The 23125-nt window shown below is 45.8% G+C and overlaps 1 protein-coding gene across 3 annotated transcripts; it reads right to left on the bottom strand.

The window, feature by feature from the left end:
* Positions 1-258: 258 nt before the first annotated feature.
* ZXDC (ZXD family zinc finger C) lies at positions 259-22875 on the bottom strand. 3 transcript variants are annotated; one of them, XM_084633045.1, is made up of 10 exons: positions 21711-22875; positions 19930-20082; positions 18643-18721; positions 18311-18441; positions 16880-17050; positions 15009-15694; positions 14157-14241; positions 12207-12379; positions 3992-4093; positions 259-2423 (listed from the first exon to the last, which is right to left on the bottom strand). In XM_084633045.1, exons 1-10 carry the CDS (start codon positions 22858-22860, stop codon positions 2337-2339), a joined length of 2817 nt encoding a protein of 938 aa, XP_084489171.1. In that variant the 5' UTR covers positions 22861-22875; the 3' UTR covers positions 259-2336. The 3 variants fall into 3 exon arrangements, 2 of the variants coding, with proteins under 2 accessions (XP_084489171.1, XP_084489172.1); XM_084633046.1 differs by having other exon boundaries at positions 12207-12376; XR_014712299.1 differs by lacking the exons at positions 259-2423; positions 3992-4093 and having other exon boundaries at positions 12345-12376; positions 14676-15694.
* Between the last annotated feature and the right edge of the window lie 250 nt (positions 22876-23125).

The following is a 23125-nucleotide window of genomic DNA, read 5'->3' as shown; positions in this document are numbered from 1 at the left end:
TCTTTACTTACAGCAAGATAAAGCTAGGTTCCAAACAGATGTTTGTCACAAACCCAAAGCCTACGCAAAAGGAAACACCCTTCTAGGAGTTGGAGTTTCAGTACAGGCTCCACCCTGACTATTGAACATACAAGATTCAAGATGAAAGCACAAGCACTGCAGATGAAAAGCTGTTCAGCATTACTTTTAAAGCCAATAGCATATATCTTTGCAACAACAAAAAGATTACTCACATCAAGAACAAACCCAATGCCAAAGTGACCATAAAAAAAGCTTTATTAATCCTTTTGCACCAGCAGTTCTTCAGATGTCCATTGCCAGCAACGGACTTCAAGCCGATTAACCTGAGTCTCGGCCCCAAGCAGTTAGCAATTTACATTCATATACAAAGCCAAGTGAGGTACATTTTCAGAAGTAGAAACAGATGGAGTTTTAAGTCCCATAAAAAGAAATTATGTTTCTTTGCCATTTTCTTAAGAACAACTGGTATGGTTCCATGAGGATCAGAGGAGTTTGGCATTCAGGGTGACAGCTTCCAGGGACAGCATTAGCGACTGCTCTAAAGCAAGACCCAGTAGTCTGTTCAACAGTGCTGTGCTCCTGCAGATGACTCATAAGCCCCTTTAATCTTTCCACATTGGACTCCATGATCAAACAAAACAGCAGTCCCCACAACAAGTGGGTGAAATCTCCTCACTGACTCATTCTGGCTTGGAGACCTCACTTGAGGCAGGCTAGAGATCCCTTGGGCACGAGCATAGGAATATCCAATGCTCAAATTGTTTAGCCACCACAGACAGAAAAACAACATTAGTTCAACCAGAGGATAAAATACTGCCTGCAAATCAGAGTTTGAAGTGAAAATAGCCTGTATAGTTCTTTCAAGTCTCAGAAACAAAAAAGTATTTATCCGGACATATACATAGTTCAAAAGGCACAGGAAGTAAAAGCATTTCTAAACAACCTCAGGTGAATTCAACAATAGTATAACTAAATAAATAAATATGTGCAATATTAGGAAGATCGCAATGTTCTTCTGCATGACATCTTATTCTGTAAAAAATATATACACATACGTGCATACACACAACTCATTAATAAAAAAAACACACACCCCTTTATCAAAGTCCTATACATAATTTTATAGGCATTCAATACATCAGCATAAACATTTAAGTTACTACCTTAAAATTTAATAACCAAAAGGTGTTTTGTTTTTTCCACTGAGAATTTACACAACCCTATGCTTATTCAGGCTTATGCAATTCAGTTAGTACAGTACATATACCTATTCTTCTAGAAACTGCAATTTTTCAAATGAGGCAATTCTTCCTAGTTAACAATACTTTCCCTCTCCCTCTAAAAACTCTGACAACTGCATAATCAGTAGGCCAGCTGGACACTATGGTCACTAGATAGAATGATCTTCATTAAAATCTAGACTAAACGATAGTGGCTAGTTATGAGTAACCTGGCAACACTTTTTGTATTATAAAGACATAACAAAGGTGCTGTGAATTAAGTGGCTGTCAAACATTCCACCAAAATAGGAAATGTTAAGACAGATCTAACTTGTCAAATGCTGTTGGAACATTAGCTAATTGCTAATGGAGAGTATAGTTCTCTAACAAAGCTTTCTTTTTTCAATTCTTGCTGGAAGAATTCAGCTAAATATCATTCAGGATGAATGAGAGGGGGAAGCTCAACATAGGGATCAAAACTCATTCACAGTTAATATTTAATCTACAGTTTGCTATCCAAGGGACTTTTAATTCATTTCTTCTCCCTGCTTTCTGGACACTACTTTCCTACATTGCCTTGTAAAATAATTTTATCACAACTTGCTGTCAACATATAAGATGTCTGAAACAAGTTTGGGAAAAAAAATTTCAGGATTTTTTTTTTTAATTCCTTATCACCCATGGCACATAGGAGACCTTTCCTAATGGAGGAAAAGTTTAAAAGTCACATGAAAGATTTTAAGTTTGTATTTGTTCATTAGCTGTGAAAAATTTGCTTTCTTGTGAAAACAGGAAAACTATTACCCTGGTTAGAAGTTTAATAGCTATGGCACTTTTCTACAATGGGATTTCAGCAAGTCTGCCCCGAGCATCTTTGACCACAAGACAGAAAGAATCTCTTACACAGGCATGTTAAGTAGGATTTGCTGATTCTTTTCTTTTTTAATTCTTTTTTCAGGTAACTGACACTAAGTGTGTGATCATAGTCACGTACTCTTACTTTTCATATTTTTTTTGAGAAACTGGAATACAGCTATATTTGCTTTGTCGAGATACGATTGCACCATTCTGTTTTCGAATTAATATTCCTAACAATCATTCCAGGTCCTGTAAGTTTATTGTGCTTCCAGTGAACTGAGAGTTATCAGAACCTGCATCGTCTTCTGTGGAGTTGTGTGGTTCCTGTCAAAACAAAGTAAACAAAGTTTGGAATTCAGACAAAGCTTTCACCCCATTATGTTTTCATTGCTTGTAACACACATTCCCTTTTTTGTAATATTTCTTTATCTTCTAACTTAATTCAAGATTATGCAAAGAAGCCAAATGCACTGTTCACAGTAAATTTAAAGTTGTCCCACTCTTGGGTTGCACACTGATCTAGCTGGATTGCCAACAGCATTTCATTAAAATGCTGATGGGGTAGGGATGGATCCTGACTGTTGCTGACAAAAGAAACAAAATAATTGACCATTTAAAAAATATTGTTTCCCTTCAGGTTAACCCTTCAGAATTTGAAATAACCCAACTCCCCTTCTGAACCCACCAATTTATTATAGGGTTGTTCAAGACGTGAATACTTCTGGGAAGAAGCTATATAAACCACTTTTTTTTCTACTGGAAAAGGTATTAATATTTGGCTCAAATACTATGTTGCAATTAACTTGACAAATGGAAAGCTCCATAGCAGTCATAAAAAAAGTGATCTATTTCTCTCCACGAAGATGTTAGCACTTGGTTCTCTGTTATGGAGCTGTCCATGTTCACAGACAAACAGCTTGTTAGAATAGTAGATATTAGGAGTATCTTGAATAGGTAGCAAGACAGTTTTCAGCTGTCTTTGCACAGGATGCTTTTGGGATGCAAGTGGCATTTGGTGGAAGTACAGTGGTAAGAGATATTCCAAAAAATGAATGAATTTAGACCCACGCTGCTATCCAAAGGTGATTTTCAGAGCGCAGGGTAAAAGACAGTTCCCTTCCCTTCAGTGGTTTTCTTGCACACTTTTACTAGTGCAGGGATATTTTCCATGTCCCAGCTGCCACTAAAGGTACTTCTCTGGTAGTAGCCCAAGTTGTTAAAGGGGTTTTATGTTTCTGGTAGTTGCCACTAGATTGTGTCTGTTTAAAAATATCACTCCCTGTTGCTGCTGGAGTTATTTGAATCCCAGTCACTATGGAAGAGTAGGATCTACAAATGTCTTCACTTTCCTTTTGGGAACTATCACTTCGGCTCAATCTGTACTTGTTTAGGGATTTGACACTCAGCATCCAGCAGAGCTTCCACTCAGGCACCCATTAAGTGGTCATGTTTTCAGGAGCAGTTGGCAAGCAACAGCCCCGCTATTACTAACAGAAGCGGCTGGGTACAGAGTACTTTTGAAGATCTGGTCACATCATATTTAGGGTGCCTAAATCTGAGCAGAGGTTTTTTTGAAAATCCAGCCCCACAACCATAAGTGCAGAGCGCTTTTGAAAGTCTGGCTCCCAGTTTTCCCCTCTCTTCTTGGCCACCTATCATAACAGTCACGGAACGTCTTTCTTGATGTTACCCTTTGGGGCAAAACAAAAAATGGGGGCACTTGGGGAAAAAAAATGGCAAACCTCTTGTGGTCAAGAGCTAGAGACTGTGAAATTAGACTTTGGTCTGAAAGTAGAGTACTTCTGTAGTGCAGGACAGCGAAAGCATCGGTGCAAAATTGTTTTCATTGTATCTAACTTGACAACCGAAATCAGAGTTCTAAGGTGCTGTACCTGAAGGATATGAACAGGTAAGTCCACTGTAAGTTGAGAATGTGATGAGGAAGATTGAGAGCTGAGCTGAAAGGGCAAGTCTCCCTCTCCTGTGGGATCATCCTGTGAAGGGAAAAACATAATGCAAACATAAGATTTCCAAGTATCTCCTATCACATAGCAAGCTTCACTCTCACCACTACAAAAAAAAATCAGGAAAGGTGAAAAGTGCCTTACTGGCTAAGACCTTACAAAGGGTAGTGTCCTAAAGCACCCCAGCTTTGAAGGCTGATGAGGCCTAAGAAATGTTTCCAGTGGTTTCATGGAAGGTGAACCAATCCCCCCTAGTACTCAGTCACATGTGGGAACTGCAGATTCTCAAGAACTTTACTACAAAAGCTACGTGTTCACTTCAAGGCCATTGTGCTACTAAAGTGGTGGTCCTGGGGCAACCCACATGATGGGGGGAAAAGAGGAAAAGCTCTGCACGTGGCTCACCCCATACTAAGGGTAGGTGAGCTGAACGGCCTCTGGAAACCAAACACCTCCAGGTCTGGCCAACAGCTTACTGCTCCCCAGTGAGATAGCAGCATGTAGGGTGGAAGCTTGCCTGACATTTCCTGTTAGAAGACCCTGTCTTTTCAACTGCTTATAACTGCCAAACTTTAACCATTTGGGCAGAAATTTTCCATACTGAATATTTGGGGGTGGGGGGCGGCACGACAGATGGAGAAAATAAGGCCGAAGGGTTCGGCTGTTTCCAAAAATGAGACCAGGGAAAAATACTTTGCTTTGCCCATGTTAAAAAATGTTGGCAACCTTTGCTTTGAAGAGCTCCAGTGCCCCCTGAGCTTAGGAGCGGGTCCCTGAAGTTAGGTAAGGCAGGGCCTTGTGCATGTGGCATGTGACTTTTGCTGTTCCTATGAAAATCTGTCCAAATTTGACCTTTTAAGGCTCTCAATTCACAAATGCTCAGTAGAGATTCACATTTTCATTCTGCGAGGACTCCATCCACAGTAAGCACGCTCCAGCCCTGCAAAGTGCTGAACGGGGTCTTCCCTGCAACTGTAGTTCTAGCTTCTGTAGGCTGAATTCATGTCTCTTCTCTGCTTTCAATGTCCTCCCTGCTGATGCATTAGCAGCATGGAGGAGAAAACCACCTAAGTCACCTAAGGTGAGAAGAATGGGACTGGGACAGAGACAGTTTAGAGAGGAAGAGGCAAGAAGAGGTCAAGCTTGGGAGAACCTAGCAGAAGGCTCTGTGCTCACTAGAGAACACTCCCCTCCAGAGCCTTGAATGAAATCCAAGACTTCCAAGTCTCACCGTTAGTCTGCTGCTAGCAAATATCTGTGAAGCCCTCAGGCAACGTGTCTCATCCCACCCAGTGCTGATCCATGAAGATGGATTACAATCTACTACTGCTATCAGTCTGTTATTTTAAGTGGTAGAGGTCTGTGGCGTGGATCTAAAGGTACCAACAGTGCTGCCGATGACCAGTGTCACTAGGATGACATGATGGAATCTGGTTTTTCAGATTGCTTTTTTAAAAAAAGCTCTGGGAAGTTGCACATAAAAGTTACATGAAAAGAACATTAAGGCTGCAAAGTCAGACATTCAAAAATTACAAACTGCCAGGATTAAGGTTCCCCGTGCAACTTATTTTGAAACACCTCCTCCTCCACCCCCACCCCCCAGTGCCATGAGCACATAGAATTTTTCCCCCACAGAACCCCAGCCTCATTCAGTGAATAGAAAAGACAGTGCTCACTTAGCAAGCAGCTATTCAATATTGTTTTCTCCTCATGGTTCAGTGCATGGCCCAATGCCTCACTTACAGCACATCAATCAAACCCTGCTCTGAAGACAGAATTATTAGATTTCTCACAGGCAGCCTTAATATTCTTATAAAAAATGGTTACTTATCTTCTTGTAACTGTTGTTCTTCAAGATGTGTTGCTCATATCCACTCCAATTAGGTGCGTGCACAGTTGCTGGAAAGTTTTTCCCCTAGCAGCACTTGTCAGGTCAGCTGCGGAGCCCCCTTGAGTGGCGCTTCCATGGTGGTGAATATATGACCCTGCCAACCTGGCGCCTCCTCGGTTCCTTTGTGCCAGCTACTCCAACTGAGGAAAAGGTGGGTGGGTTTGGAATGGATATGAGCAACACATCTCGAAGAACAAGTTACGAAAAGGTAAGTAACCTTTTTTTCTTCGGGTGCTTGCTCATATCGATTCCAAATTAGGTGACTTCCAAACTTTACCTCGGTGGTGGGGTCCGAGTTATGGAATTGCTGAGTGAAGCACCGCTCTGCCGAATGCTGCATTATCTCTGGCATGCTGGGTGATGGTGTAATGAGAAACAAAGGTGTGAACAAAGGACCATATTGCTGCCTTGCAGATTTCATGTATAGGGACCCAGGCCTGCGCCCTTGTGGAATGCGCCGTTAGCACCAGAGCAGGGACTTTAGCTAGCTCGTAGCACATCCGGATGCAGGATGGGATACACAACGAAATCCTCTGAGATGAGACCGGGAGCCCTTTCATCCGATCTGCCACTGCCACGAACAGCTGGTGCGATTTATGAAACGGCTTTGTGCACTCGATGTAAAAGGCTAGCGCCCGTTGAACGTCCAGGGTGTGAAGTTTCCGTTCCTGGCTACTCGCATGAGGCTTAGAGTAAAAGACAGGTAGAAAAGTGTCCTGGTTGGAGTAGAATTGGGACACAACCTTTGGAAAAAAGACCAGGTGAGGCCTAAGCTGCACCATGTCCTGAAGAAAACTGTGTAGAGAGGGTTGGAGGTGAGGGTTTCAGAGCTGAAGGCCCTCCTCGCTGAATAATGGTGACTAGGAAGGCCACCTTCCATGACAGGTATAGGAGCGAACAAGTCGCCAGCAGTTCAAGCGGGGGACCCATTAGCTTGGAAAGGACCAGGCTGAGGTCCCACGCCAGGATCTGCTGTCTAACCTGCAGGTACAGTCACTCCAGGACATTGAGGAAACAGCCAACCAAGGGGTTGGCAAAGATAGAGCGCCCAGCTGCTCCCAGATGGAATTCAGAGATAGCTGCCAGGTGCACCTTGATGGATGATGCTGCCAGACCCTGCTGTTTCAAGTGCAGTAGGTATTCCAGAATAAGCGGTTTGGGCACCTGCAGTGGGGGTGTGCGGCTCTGAATACATGAGACTGCAAACCTTTTCTACTTGGCCAGGTAGATGGCCCCGGTGGAAGGTTTCCTGCTACCAAGCAAGACCTCCCTAACCTGCTTAGCGCACGAGTTCCATGGGGTTTAGCATGAAGCTTCTAAGCCATGAGGTGAAGGGACTGGAGCTCAGGGTGGTAAAGGTGACCGTGGTCCTGAGTAACCACGTCCAGGACCGGGGCAATGCAATCAGGGCATCCACCGACAGCTCCAGCTGTACGAGCGTTGACAAGGCCACACTGGTGCCACCAGCATGACCGCTGCCTTGTCTCTGCGGACTTTGAGCAGGACCTTGTGCATGAGTGGGAAAACGGAGGAAACTCAGAGCAAAATGTTCCGTCCAGGGGAGGAGAAATGTGTCAGAGAGCCTGGGCTGTGGTTCTGGAAAGAGCAGAATTGCAGGCACTTTCTGTTGCTTCATGTGGCAAAGAGGTCGATTTCCAGAGGTGAGGAGCTCCCGAAAATACTGTGCATCACGTCTGGCCGGACAGACCACTCATGGTTGTAGAAGGATATGCTGAGGTACTCCTCCAGCTCATTCTGGGAACCTGGGAGGTAAGACGCTTCCAGGTGAATGGAGTGGGCTATGCAGAACTCCCATAGTTGGGAGGGCTTCCTGACACAGTGGAGAGGAATGGACTCCACTCTGTTTATGTAAAACATCTCAGTTTTGTTGTCTGTCATGACTCCCACACACTGTCCCTGTAGATGAGCTTGAAAGGTGTGGCATGCTCATATCGTTGGACCGCTCTCAGCTCCTTGAGGTTGATGTGGAGAGTTCGTCTTGGGACCATAGGCCCTGCGTCTAAAGGTTTCCCAGGTGCGTGCCCCAACCCAGCGCTGACACGTCCGTTACCAGGGACGGAGAGGGTTGAGGTTTGTGGAAGGGGACTCCCTCACACACTGTCTGCGGGTTGAGACACTAGCGTAGGGACGCGAGGTCCTGCACCAGGACAGTGACCAGAATCCAGACTGTCAAGCCCCAGGCATTCGGCTGATGCGAGCCAAGCCTGCAGAGGTCTGGGTCACATCCTGGCGTGCTGTACCACACATGTGCAAGACGCCACGTGACCAAGTAACCTCAGGCAGCCCCTTGTTGTGGTGGTGGGGTACTGTCTGAGGCTTTGTACGATGTCAGTCATTGCTTAGAAGCAAGCCTCTGGCAGGAACGCCCTGGCCCAGTTCGAGACCAGCACTGCCATGATAAACTATCCTTTGAGTTGACCAGGGTCGACTTGCTCTCTTAGAGGAGAAGACCCAGCCTGTCGAAGGTGGATCTCACGAAACGGACCTGTGCATCCACCTGGTCCCTGGAGCGTCCCCCAGAGCAGCCAGTCGTCAAGGTAAGGATACACTTTTAGCTGCCTCCAACGGAGGAAGGTGGCCATGACTCACATGCAGTTGGTGAACACTTGGGGGGCTGTGGACAGGTCAAATGGGAGGGCTGTAAATTGGTAATGTTTGTGACAGACCACAAACCTGAGGAAGCGTCTGTGGGCGGGTTGTATCAATATGTGGAAGTACACATCCTTGAGGTCAAGGGCGGCATACCAATCTCCCAGATTCAGAGAAGGGCTAATTGTGTTCAGGGAGACCATGCAAAACTTCAGCTTTTTCATGACGCAACTGAGGCATTGCAGCTCAAGGATGGGTCTGAGACCCCCCTTTGCTTTGGGGATTAGGAAATAATGGGAGTAGAATCCCTTGCCCCATAGCTCCTGAAGAACCTCCTCCACTGCCCCTGCAGTGAGGAGAGTTTGGACCTCCTGACTGAGGAGATGCTTGTGAGAAGGGTCCCTGAAGAGGGATGGGGGCAGGCAGAATATCTCACTTCTACCGTGTGAAGGACCCAGCAATCTGATGTTATTTGTGACCAAGCATGGTAGAAGTGGGATAGAAGGGACAGGAAACAGGGCTGCGGACCCGGTCTGTTAGCTGGTATGTTGCCCCCAGGCGCACTTTCAAAAGGCCTGCTTAGAGCTGAAGAAGCACATGCCTGGCCCTGGTTGGATGGGGGCTGGGAAGGCTTATGCCTGCCATTCCTGCCATGCTTCCTAGACAAGTCCTCCCTAGGACATGGAAGACAGGGACGCTGTACAGGCTGCGGCTTAAAGTGCTTTCTCTGGGTGGCCGGGGTATGCACCCCCAGCGATTTCAGCGTAGCCCTGGAATCTTTAAGGCTATGCAGCCTGGAGTCAGTTTGCTCTGCAAACAGGCCTGCCCCATCAAATGACAGGTCCTGCAGGGTATGTTGCACCTCGGGTGCTTCGCCTTCATGGCAATCCCGGAGGACAAGGTACGCATCGCTGAGTATGCAGCACCAGTGAAGCCTGTAAAGAAGTCCGTGCCACTGCCTTGCCCTCTTCAACAATTGTCCCAAACTCCTCCCTGGACTCTGCAGCACTAGTTCTTTGAACTTTAACATGGACTTCCAGGAATTCAAGTTGTATCTGCTTACAGGCAATCCTGTAATACGGATTACAGGCAATCCTGAGTTGGAGTCCCCCAGTCGAGTAGACCTTTTGGCCGAACAGGTCCAGCCACTTAGTCCTTGGATTTAGGGGTAGGAGCCTGCTGCCCGTTTCTCACGCTTGTTTACCGCGGCCACCACCAATGAGCAGGGCTGCGGGTGTATGTCAAGATATTCATATTCCTTAGCAGGGACAATATACCTCCTCTCGACTCCCTTTGCAGTTGGAGGAATGGAGGCAAGGGTCTGCCACAGGGTCTTTGTGTTGGCCTGTATAGTTTTGATAAGGGGCAGAGCCACACTCGATGGACCTTCCCGGGCCAGGATATCCACCCTCCGGTCCTCCGTCTCCACCACCTCCTTAGCCTGCAGGCCCATGTTGCACGCTACCCTATGTGGCAGGTCCTAGTGGGACCGAATGTCTACAGGGGGCGGTCCTTAGCCAGAGGTCCCTGCAACTACTTCATATGAGAACGATGACGACGCCAGTGGGGGTACAAGGCCCCCATGGGACTCTGGGGCTGTGGGGACACCCTGCACAGCCTCTCCTTCCACACTGACCGCCCCAGGGTCCATGATGGTGGTGGGAGCAAGCTCCGGGAGTGGTGGGGTGGTCTGCACCAGTGTCACCTCAGAACCCCTAGGGGAGGGTGCCCTGGGCCTAGTGGTATGCCCACAGGGTGCAGAATGGCCACTGCACAGGCACTTGTCACTGCACTTGCTATGGCCCTGCACCCACATCCCGATGCATACAGTCCAATTTGTGTCTGGTATGCCTGGACTCCACCTCAGAAGACAAAGACCTGGAACATGAAGGCCAGGGTGGTGCTGATCAGAGCTGTACCTGTGACTGGTCCCAGGAATCTGGAGAGTGGTGCCACGAGGTGGAGTGCCGGCGAGAGGTCAAGTGGTGCCAGGACAAGGGTGCCACGCTGGGGACCGGTGCCACAAGTCAGAGCGGTGCCGCAGAGATGCAGCTGATTGCATCAACATCGTGGGCTTGCCTTGAGACGGTGCCACGCGCTGCAGTACCAGAGGCTTCTCCCAACCGGCCAGGGACTGTGGTGCCATCAAGGCACTTAAGTCCCCTGTGGCCTTGAAGGTGTCCGGCAACTCAGTGTCCTCCACCACCTGGCCCAGAGTCCACTAGCACCAGACTCGATTGCCCCCCTTGCGGGGCTGAAGTCAATGGTGTCATCTCCTGGTCTGTTGGTGCCGGGTGCTCCTCCCCAGGACGCACACCAGTGGCGCTTTTCCAAGGTGGCTGTCCTCAGCGCCAGAAATCAACCCGTTCTGCTTGCAGTGCCACTTCTGCGGTACTGGGGAATGGGAGCAGTGCCGCACCGCCTTCTGCCGGCCTTGGGTCGCTATGCCTAGCATCCTTCCTTGGCACCGCTTCCCATACGGAGCCCAGAGTGCACTGCATGGAGGAGCTCGGCTCCGGATCCTGTTGTGAGAAAGCTGGCTGGGGACAAAGGGCCGCCCCCATCAGCAGCTGTTTCAGGCGAAAGTCTCGCTCCTTTTTCGTCCTGGGACAAAACCCCTGAAAGTTCTTGCACCCCGTCAATTTGGTGCACCTCCCACAGACACTTAAGACAAGAGCTGTGGGGGCTTATGGCAGGATCTGCAGGGTTTAAAACCCTGGGATTGAGGCATGCCCCAAGCGGAACAGGAAAGTTGGGCTGGGGAGAACCCCCACTCCTACACTAACTACTATAAACTAACAACTATTAATGCTACCAAACTAAACTACTAGAAGAAATGAGGAGCACTTGGAATAGCAAGCCACTGCAGTTCCAATGACCGTCCATGGCAGTAAAAAGGAACTGAGGAGGCGCTGGATCGGCAGGGTCATACGTTCACTGCCGTCAATATGAGCAAGCACTCGAAGAATAATGTAATTTGTGTGTGTGTTATTACGGCATATAGGGCAGGGCAGGATCTTTCCTTTCTAGCTCGCACTCCTGGGGCTGTTCTCACTCCTGAACAGTGTTTCCTCAAGGCCCCTCTCCAGTGCAGCTACTCCTGTGGCTTTTCAGTGCTGCCCCCAAGGCTTCCGCCATGCCACTTCACAACTCTCAGTCTCCCCATCACCTTAGCAGTGTCTAAATCTCCTCCCCAGCCCCCGACATGTGCATGAATAAGGGGAATATTTACAGAAGCGTTTTAGTTTATACTATAGCATTCATTTTTCATTATCAGCTAAGGGTGAGGTATAAGGTCCTCCCATGAAGTGGCTCTCTAAGAAAACCATTTGAACCGGCCTTCTTCACTCCAGTTACTTTTGTAATTATTTTTAAGATGCTTGGAAAAACATTTCTATTATTGGCGATAAGTGTGTGAAGGGACTCTCACCCTGAGGAGAGAAAAATGCTCCTTTTGGGAAACAGCCTTAAAAACAAGTCAGCAATACATTACTCACCAAGTACCTTGGTATCATGCAACAATCACAATATTAATATAGGAGAAGACTATATCAGATTTGAAAGGACAGTCAGATTCTTCTACATGAACTGGCAAATCATTAGAGAACTGGGTAGATCGTATGTTTATTCATGTATTCTTACTTGAAGTAGCTGAATTTGCACATACTGTGCGCCAGTGGCTGGATCCCTTATTGTTAGGCCTCCATTTGGCAAAATAATGTTGCCACACAATCGATTGCCATGACTGGTAGATGAGAAGCTGGTAGGACTCACTTTACCACCTTTGCTTTTCCTCTGGCCAGAATTTGATGCTGCTGAAATAAAGTTATTTTATTAATTATGTTGGAATGTCTGATGCTTTGGTAAGTTTCTCCTTTGAACTTGTCAAATTTAATCTGAAAACATCTTTTCTCCCTTGCCTCTAGTTACTTTGTCTCCTTTTACTATTAACCAACTAAGGCCATTAAAGTAGATAGGCCCAAAGGTAGAGATTATAAACTTTTATGTAGTCTATATTTTCATTTTTTTCTGTTTAAATTTCAGTGAAGTGTTAGTTTGGATTTAAATATTTCCCTCCATATTTCTCAATATAGACATCAAATATTACCAGGAGAACAAGAAAATACGATGATTAAAAGCAACACTAATATCTTCATTGTTCATGCTGAATAAGATGCCAAAAGAAAATTAAAAAGCATAATTTGAGGATAATACATATTAGATCTTTTCAATTATCAAGTGTTTTTTTGTTTTTTACTTCAATTGTTACAGGTAAATATTTTTAAACTAGGACTTTCAACTTTTGAGTGTCCATTTAAATTTTGTTCATGCATTTTAAAATGCAAGACTCGTTTGAAATACTGTATAGAAGTTTTTATTACTCTATACCAGCAAAAAGAAGAGCGGATTAATTGGCTCCGAAAGTAAATGGCTGTCACTAAGTTACTGGTATGTGACACATTAGACATGATACAAAGAATCTTGTTTAAGAAGGGAACTGGGAATTTTCTAGCTCTGTTTTATAGAACAGGGGCAAATTCAATCAAGTGTCCTTTCAATCTAGGATATCACCAAGCATGCATTTTGGACAAGCTGCCATAATTACAGATCACTTCATAAACAGACAAAAAGAAGGATAGTCCTCTATTTCCTAGACAAGAAAGAATTTTTAAAAAGAAGTGCATACATGCATAGTGCTATAAAGCAAGAGATACAATAATGTTTAATTTGGAAGTGTAACCCTTTGCTTACCTCAAGACATAACTAAAAACAACTGTCACCTTGATTTTCGGAGATAGGAGGCAACAAGAAACGTAAGGAAAAAAATTGTGTAGTGCAATGTTCCTCTCCCCTTGGGGGCAGCTGCAACTCAAATAGCTGTCTCTTGTTGTTTCGTTATTTTTTCTAGGCAAGTTTAGCAAGCCATGGAACACATTTGACCTAACAAAGCAAAGTTTAGTGCACATCAACAGACAGCTATGAGTTCCACTGTAGTTTAAGGGGAGAAAAACAAATGGGCTAGTTATGTAAACTATGGCCCAGTGTTTGTGTTTTATAAAAATCTGCTACCTCAGACTCAATGTTAACAGAAAGGTTTCAATTAAAAAGAGTCAAATAAATTCCCCTCCAGCGCTTGCAAATTAACACTGCAGCACTGTGCTAGAGCCAGGCCTAGAAGTGAAACTGACGAGTCTGTTTTCATTCATTGTCCCTGCTGAGTAAAATGAAACGCCAAGAGTGGACAAAAAGCACAAATAGCAAATTAGATTTTTTAAATTGTTTTGGTTTTAATACATTGAAGGATAATCCTACGAGTAGATTTAAGTAAATGATATTGAGAGTGAGGGAAGGGGGAGTTTAAATATATCTTTAACCTACCAGGGTCCCTTTAACAGAAAGGGAAAACTAAAGTGTGGGTTTTTTAAACTCAGTGAATTTGAAACTCCATGCAAGAAGATCTTAACTATCCTCAAAAAAAAGCACACCTCACTCTGACTTTGTGGCTGATTAAAGTAAGTTTATCTATTTGAAAGAGATGTGCTCCCATTTCATTGCATGTTACTAGATTCCGCAAGGAAAATGCCTCCTCACCTGTGCTGCTCCCATTCCCTTTCTGTTTTCTTTTCTTGGCTAGCTGAATGGCTCTGTAGTCTGTCCTTGCAGATCCACCACTCTCCTAATCAAACAAGAGATATGTTTTATACATGTTTGAAACAACCAATTAAGCTAACGAAGCTGACTAACAAATTGCTGGTTGCTCATAATCTTTTATGTTATCCTGTATATTCATCTTTGGTTAGGATTTAAAATTGGTAAGTTTCTCAAACAGTAGCAATCAAAATTCTGATGGGTCCCTGCATGTATCTGTCATCTAAGGTTAAATACACTTCCATGTTTATCTGCATTTTCAGGAAGGTCATGCTGTGATAAAAGGAAACATTTTATACTGAAAACAAACATTTATCTTTACACAGTACTGGAAAGGGGAAGGGAATGGTTTTCTGGAAGCAGTATTAAAGATAGTCTCAGTCTTCGTTCTCATAATTCTAACAATTTCAGTTACTTTCCATGCCCAAACCCTTCCCTGAAACTAATACACACAGGACATACCGTATAGTCCCCTCCTTATGCTTTCTTGTTAGTCCCACTTCACCCTTGGGGGGTTAATTTTGAATTTTTTTAAATTTTTTTTAAACTTTGAGCACAGTCCTCCCTCCCCCACCCTCACAATTCAGGCCTTTTAAAAGAAATTTTCACCATGTTGAATCCATGTCTAACAACATGTTTAGTCAATACAGAGTTCTACATCCTTCATGAAAAAACCCATGTAATTGGGTAAATCAGTATGAAAGGTCTGCTCGTAAGTTGCAAGCAGCACTGGAGTATCCTCAAAGTTAAGATGCTTCAGTCATCTGGGGACAACTGAATATAGTTACTGCATACCAAAAATGAGCTGCAAGTCACTGTGCTAAGATCCATTTCTTTCTGAGCACTGTAGCTTCCTGGAGGGTTGGAGAACACAAACTGTGTCACCACTTTACTGCCTTCCTGTTGACCAACAACATCCGAGCTAGGAAGCAAGTTTCGTTCAGCTTTAGTTGGTGTCAGTAACTCAGGTCCACTGCTTCCACCAAGGCTGCTGGAAGGGGTCAAAGTGGTAGTGTCTATCGTTAGATTATTGCTGGATGTCAAACCATGCAGGTCTTGACTGGAATTCTTCACTGATAAAGATGCTAGCGAACCTAAGGCTTCTGCATTTACAGTCTGTACATCATCCAGATTTGAAGTACTTTGCTGTAAAACTGTAGCAGTGGTGCCCATCAAGAGAGAACTGTCCAGGCTATGTGGAATATCACTACTTGTCACCAATATCAAAGGGTCAACTGTTTGACCTAGGGAATTGCTACTGACAGAAAGGTTTCCACCAAGAGTAGAACCTACTGAAGCAACGTCTATGGTGACAATTCCAGAGTTTACTAAAGCCATATCTGTTGCAATCCCAGAATTGTTACCAGACACATTGGAGAAAAGGGACACAAGGTCTATGTTGCTGAGGTCACTTTGTCCTGGACTGGTGAGTTCACTACTAGGTGTGAGGGAACTGGTTGCTTCAAGCTGGGTTAAGAGATCTGAAATACAATACATGTATTAAACTTGTTGAAAATGCAACAGACGAATGATAAACAAAAGGAGGTTGTGTGCCACTACCTGTGGCTGAAGGGGTGCAACACTCAAAAGTGGGAATACACAGAAGCTCTAATTACTAATAGAACATACCGATACTTCTTCCAGAACAGGTAAGATGAACTCTTTAAGTTTACATGCACTACAAATAAATGAAGCAACATTACTGACCTCAGAAACTGTGGTGTTTAGAAGCAACACACTTGTACCAGACACATGAGAATTTAATAGGGAAGAAAACACACTGCATGCAAACGTCTGAAGACGGAGTATCCTGAAAATTATAGGCTAAAAATATTTCCTAAATAAAACCCACTTTTCTAAACCAGAATTACAAAGAAAAACAAATTCACCTTTATAGTAAATGTTAAGATTTCCCAATCAGAAGAAAAATTGTTTCAATCAAGTATTAGTTTCCTTCGTAATGTATCCTCCTTCCAGCCTTATCAAAAATATTGTACAGAAGTGTCTCATCTGTGTATATATATTTAGAACATTGAAAAAATTTTCACTCTCTTTCCTATTCACTATGCTACCAAGGTGGGACTTTGAGCTCTGTCTTAGTGCGCGTCAGTTAGTTGTCTAGATAGAAGTAGGATGAATTTTTAAGTTTGCCACATCACTGAAAGACAAAATTACTTTAACAACGTTTACTAATGTTCCACTGTGATGAAGAATCTCATGTCCAGCAAACAATTATACAGTAACATTATTTGTTCATACTGCTGGACAACATAGCTTCCTTTTAGCACAGGAATTTCTACATACACTTATACTCTCCAAAATACCCTCAAAATGGTCCATGCTACAAATTAGGACTTAAGAGTATTTTGGTTTCAAGTCCTCATTATCAGGTTCTAGAAAGAATATTTTGAAAAAGCTTCAAGAGCAAGATCTAATTAATTCAAGATGTTACTGACTTCTGAAAACCACAAGCCAAACCCTAGTCACAGTTCCCACTATAGATTTTATATTATGTACATAGAGAGAAAAAATCCTGGCCCCACTGAAGTCAGAGTCTTGCTGTCGACTTCAATGAGGCCAGGATTTTACCCACAGTTTTTGCCTGATATACATAGTGTTTAGGCTTCCCTTTGCCCCAGCCATATTTTGAGGCTAAAATATTATACCTGGACTGAAGTTGTGCTGTTTGACCATATGAGTCTTCATACTATGCTTGGAAGTGAACAATTTATTACAACTGGACACTGGGCAACGGGTCTTCGATGAATCCACATCTTGAAGATGTTTCTTGGAGTGAATATACAAACTGCTGCGTGCAGAGAATTTTGCACAACAACCTGCAACATGACACACAGCATATTACAGAATCTTTCTTAGTTTTAACTTAAAATTAGTATTTAGAATTCTCTAGTAAACAGCTCAAAGTCACATAAATAAAATGTTCTAGTTAGTTAACTTGCAGTACTTGAGCACGGGTGCCATACATAAATACAGGAAGTTGAAGAAAGCAGCACAAAGCAAAGAAGCAGAGTTTCAAAGGAGCAGAAGAAATGCCATACCAGAGCAGACCGCTGATGCATCTAGTGCGGCATCCTGCTTCCAAGAGCAGCAAAAAACCCAAATGATTTAGTGAAAAGTGCCACAAAGGCACCTTAAATAGAAGCATTTGATAATGGCCACTGGTGAAACCATGAGGAGGAAATGCTTCCTGACAACCACAGGGCAAAAACCACTTTGTTTTATGCCATGAAGTGTAAGTATCAACGTTCCTTGTTCAGCCAGGAAGTTGGGTACATGGTATTGGGTCTATTTATACCACACTTATAATCTAAACCCTTTTAAAAAATCCCACTAGAGATTGTGCCTCAATGATTTCCTGCAGCAGATGGATCCACAAATCTTTTGCTTGTATTCATTTTAAAACCACGGGTCTTATCTGTAAGCTCCCCATATACCTTTAGCCACTTAATTATCCCTTAACGGATATTTGTAGTTCTACAGAGACCTTTTTGCTGGAAGAGGCAACCCAAGGTGACCACTAGTACTGGAGGGTAAATGTACTACAGAGTTATAGAAAAAGGCCATTATAACTCTTCTGCATGACTTTCTATCCATGTTAAATATGACCAACCAGCCTATTAGATTAATCTGAACAGCAATCAGATGCTGAGCAAACATCTTCATTTTTACATTGCTTGTGATTCTTCCCTCCTGCAGCCACACATCAAAATAATTTTTCACAAGCAGTTTATCCCTAGGGTACAATTAGTCAGCTGAAAAGATAAATATAGTGTCTGGACAGTATCACAGTCTTAAATCTAAAGTTGATTTCCTTTAGTCACTAACTGATAAGAAAAATCAAGTGACAATGACCTGCTAGCCATTTCCCCTGCCTCCTTCACGTCTGGGACAATGTGATTTATTCAATTAGATGTTCTTTAAAAAATAAGCTACAAAGAGGCTTAAAAAAAAGTAAAACATGACTTGAAATACCCAAGGCTCCACTCCTTCATTGAGCCTTAACTGGGCAGGACCTTGCACCTACCAAAGCCTCATGTGCTCTAGTAACAGCACACAGGACCACAAACAAACCGTACCTTCCACTGGACATTCAAATGGTTTTGTGCCTAGGTGAGTTATACTGTGGCCTTTCAAGTGTTCTGCTCTTGTGAAGGATTTCCCACAGCCTTCTATTGGACATGTAAACCTCCTGTCATCTTCATGTTTCCTACAAAAAAGGGAGATTACTATTCCCAAACTTAAGTTCACTACGTTCTCATTTCTAGCATCAATTACAACCACTCTGATTTTAAAATTCACTCTTAAAACAATTATCTGCATTAAAACATGTTTAGCCAATGCGAAGATCTGACAAGTAAGCTATGTGTTGGGTTTTGTTTTTAAGCATAACTACTTTTTGTTTTTTTACCTTTTATGTCTTAGTAGCTTGGACATGCTGGTGAAAGACCAGCCACAACCTTCAGAATCACAGATAAAGGGCCTTTCACCTAAAAAAAAAAGTCACATTTAATCATATAGTAACAAAAATACATGCTGATATTGTGAAGTCTCAGAGAAGTTTAAGGGACATCTACACTGCAACCCAATCCTCCCCTCCCCCCTACAACAATGAGTCTCCAAGCCTGGGTCCCTGGACTCAGGCTCATACTGTAGGGGCTAAAAATAGCAGTGCAGACGTTCCCGCTCTGGCTGGAGCCTGGGCTCGGAAACCCTCCTCAGGTTTCACTGCCAAGCAGGAATGTCCACATGGCTATTTTTAGCTCTGTAGCACAAGCCCAAGTCAGTTGACTTAGGCTCTGAGACTCACTGCAATGTCTTTCCCCCGTGTTGACATACCCTCAGTTACTTTAAAAAGCTAAAGAAATTAAAATATCATTTTACAGTTATCAAACAAGTTTCCTTTTCTACTGGCCATGTCCTGCAATTGGATCTGCATGGGCAGACCCCTAAGCTTCCATGGAACCCGAAGGCACTCTATGTGGGTGCATGGATCCACCTACATAGATCCAACTGCAGGAGATAGCCCTATATTAATTTGGACAACCAGATTTTTTAAAACCCAATTTGCTTCTCACTGTTTATGTAGCAGTTTGTGTGGGTTTGTTTTTCACCCATTTCTCTCAGTTATGTTTTGTTGTCCAAACTAAAACGCAGTACACTTAAAAAGTCAATAAAATCCACTTCTCCTTGAAGAGGTTTTTACCAACTATTGTAGTAAACACTTAAAATTAGTAAAATATTTCTCTACTCTTGCAGTTTGCTCTATGCAAGTGATAGCACTTGGACTATAGTCAATTTCCTCCTGTTTCCATAATCTTTCACACAGTAACAACAGAGAAAAAGACTGTTACGAGACAAGGAAGTGTGATTGTAAAGCCACAAAAAATGACAGAAGACAGAGGGAAAGGTATAGAACTACTTTTAACTTAAGTTTCTTTTTTAACTTGACAAGATGAAGCTGACTGTCACTTATAAGTCACGGACAGTTGTTTAGAGTCATTTTCAGGTTCTCGCTCTTCCAACTCTTGGTCACAAACATTTCAGGGGTGTTTCTATTGACATTTTTAAAAAATTCTTATTGGCGTTTGGTTTGTAAAGACTGCTTTTATAAATGGCTAAAGCTTGAGTCGGCATTTGACCCACTATTTCTTTATGCATTCAGCTGACCCAATTTATGAACTATCCTGATGAATACCTGTATGACTTCTCATATGGATTTTCAGTCGGCAGGCTTTGTCATATTGCTTGCTACAACCAGGGAAAGAGCAGGAGAACTGTTCTTGCTCTCTGAAGTGGGCTCGATTATGAGAAAATAATGCACTCACTGTGATAAAGGTTCTCTCACAACCTATGGAAAGAGGGGAACATCATCTTAGCTCAGTGTGACACACAAAATAGGAAAAAACTCTATACCAGTGGTTCTCAAACTTTTCGATTGGTGACTCGCTTTCACACAGCAAGCCTCTGAGCGTGACCCCCCCCCTTATAAATTAAGAACACTTTTTTTACATTTAACACTATTGTAAATGCTGGAGGCTAAGTGGGGCTTAAGTGTGGATGCTGATGGATTGCGACCCCGAGGGGTCATTCACAACCCCCAGTTTGAGAACCCCTGCTCTAAACCATACTTCAGGGTTTGCAACTATGGGCTGGAATTGAATATCCACCTAGACATGGTATGTTTTGGGCACAGAGAAAAGCAGAACCAGTATAATTTAAGATACACTGCTCAAAAAAGAAGATGTAGTCATTTAGAAAAGCTGGTGGACTGATGCACATCAACAGATTAGAAGACAACAGTGAGGAAAGTGCTCACAGATTAAAAAATTGTTCTACTATTGTTGTACATTGATCAAAGCACTATGTAAGTCTAATGTGGATATGTTGAGTGATATCCTTTTCCTTTCTGCTGTTATTCAATCAGAAAACTTTGAGATATCTCTCTCCGACAAGGGACAGAAGATGGAGATCAAAAGATTCCAACTGTCCATCCCAAACATCAGATGGAAATAGAAAGGTGGCAGCACAAGCAAGCTAGAAGAAAAGGAGTACTTGTAGCACCTTAGAGACTAACCAATTTATTTGAGCATAAGCTTTCGTGAGCTACAGCTCACTTCATCGGATGCGAATACAGACTAACAGGGCTGTTACTCTGAAACCTGTTACTAAGCAAGCTAGAGATGACCATCAGGCAGGATAAGCATGGTATCAAACCTACAAGACAGTCTAAAGAAGGGACTCCAGGTTAGCCATCCTTGCATATAAATATACCAGCTGATCCCAAAGAAACACTGAAGTATGGTAGTGCTCAAGTAAGTACCTCACCTACATTTAATCAAAAATATCCATGATTTAGACTATTTGAAAAGATTGCTTGGCAGGCTGTGAAGATATTGATTTGTTCATGACAGGGCTAGAAACAGAACCTCCTTCAATCACCAATGGATGAGACACATTCATATACTATTTGAAGTTATGTAGAATATTGCATAAGATACACCCCTTAATGGGTCTGAACATGATCAGCATTGCTTGATGTTTAATTAGGGAGCTGCCCGACAGGACTGATTCATGAACAATTCTAGGTGTGTCTAAAGGGGATGTCTGCCTCTTGGGTCAGAACTGTGATACCCCTGCCGCCAGCAAGGCAGCTGCTCTATGAAGTCTCCCCACATAAACCAGCTCTCCTCCCTGTTCCAAAGAGGCAGGTGACCCCCAGTGGTCCCACCAATGCTGTAATTCAGTTCCCGGCCCATTTCTCTCAGGCAGGCCCCCGGCATAGACCTCACAAGTCCCTGGACCATAGGTGGGGCTGGGGCGTCCACAGACCAGTTTCACCCGGGAGAGTGGCCGGCGGGGTGTAGGTCTCTCGGGGCATGGGACTGTGCCAGTGCCTAGGCACGAAGCGCACCCCCATCCCCAGTAAGACCCGAGAGGAAGGGCGAGACCCAGAGGCCAGCCGGAGAAGGCGATTACCGGGGAACTCGCAGCGGTAGGGCCGGTCGGGCTCCAGGTGGCTCCGCCGCTGGTGCGCGCCCAGGCGGGCAGCGCTGGGGAAGCGCTGCCCGCAGGCCTCGCACTTGTGCGCCGCCTCCTGCTCGTGCGCCCGCCCGTGCGCCCGCAGGTTGTAGACCGTGGTGAAGCGCTTGGTGCAGCCGGGCGCGGCGCAGGCGAAGGGCCGCAGCTTGTCGTGAGAGTGCAGGTGGCGCCGCAGCTTGTAGGCGGTGGCGAAGGACCAGGCGCAGCCGGGCACCGGGCAGCCGAAGGGCCGCGCCGCCCGCCCGCCGCCGCCCGCCCCGGGCCCCCCATGAGCCGCCTGCCGGTGCAGCCGCACCTGCTGCTTGCGGGAGAAGGTCTCGGTGCAGCGGGGCTCGGGGCAGTGATAGACCAGCAGCGCCCGGGAGCCCCCCGAGGCCGGGGCCGCGACCTCCCCCTCAGAGCCGGGGGGCTCGGCCCGGCTGGGCCGCGGCGATGGGACGTGAGGGGCGGCCGGCTCCGGCGCGGCCCCGGCGGGAGCAGGCGGCCCCGGCTCGGCGGCGCCCGGCCCCAGGGTCAGGACCCCGTTCTCGATCCGCACCAGCAGGCTCTGGTTGTTGATGGTGATGGTGCCGGAGAAGGCGCCGGGGCCCGCGCCGGCCTGGCCCGCGCCCTCCGCCGCCTCCGCTCCCCGCCGGAGCGGCGCAGCAGACGCGCCGGGGCCCGGCGGCGGGGGCAGCAGCGGCGGCGGCGGCGGGGCCGGCCCGGGAGCCTCCTCCTGCTCCCCCCGGGGAGGCTCGGTGCGGCCGCTCTCCCCGCCGCCCGGCCCGGCCCCCGGCTCCGCCGCGCCCCGCACCAGGTTGAAGACGAGCAGGAGCCCGTCGCTGTCGGGGCCGGACGCCGGGGGGGGCCCGGGGGCGGCGGCGGCGGCGCTGGGGCCCGGCTCCTGCTTCTCCTCCAGCAGCATCACCGGGAAGCTCATGTACAGGCCCGAGGCGGCGGCCGGGTCCCACTCGGGCGGCGGCGGCTCCGGCTCCCGCTGGGGCAGGCGGCCGGCGGGCGGGGCGCTCGGTGCCGCGGCACCGCCGCCATGTTGGGTGTCGGGCCGGGCCTGGGCCGCCTCCAGCGCGGGCAGCCCCTGCGTTTCCATCTTGGGGGTCCCTGTAGCAGCGGCTGAAACCGGAGCCGCGGGGCGGGGCCGGGCCGGGCGGGAGGCGGGGGAAACCCGGAACAGAAACTCCAGAGCGGAGCCGGGCGGGGCGCGGGGGAAAACCCGGCACCTGGATCACGGTGGTGTTACGGAAGGGAGGAAGGGGCTCCCTGGAGCGCTGGGGCTGGAGCGGAGCGCGGGCCGGGGGAAAACCAAAGCAGGCAAAGAGCGCAGGGTCCCTATTGCCACCCGCGCCCCGTCACCA

The sequence above is a fragment of the Lepidochelys olivacea genome, assembly GCF_965140295.1.
Source record: "Lepidochelys olivacea isolate rLepOli2 genome assembly, chromosome: 7".
In the NCBI taxonomy this organism is placed as follows: Eukaryota; Metazoa; Chordata; order Testudines; family Cheloniidae; genus Lepidochelys; species Lepidochelys olivacea.
The sequence above is the reverse complement of the archived record's forward strand: the minus strand, read 5'-3'. Positions and strand labels throughout refer to the sequence as shown.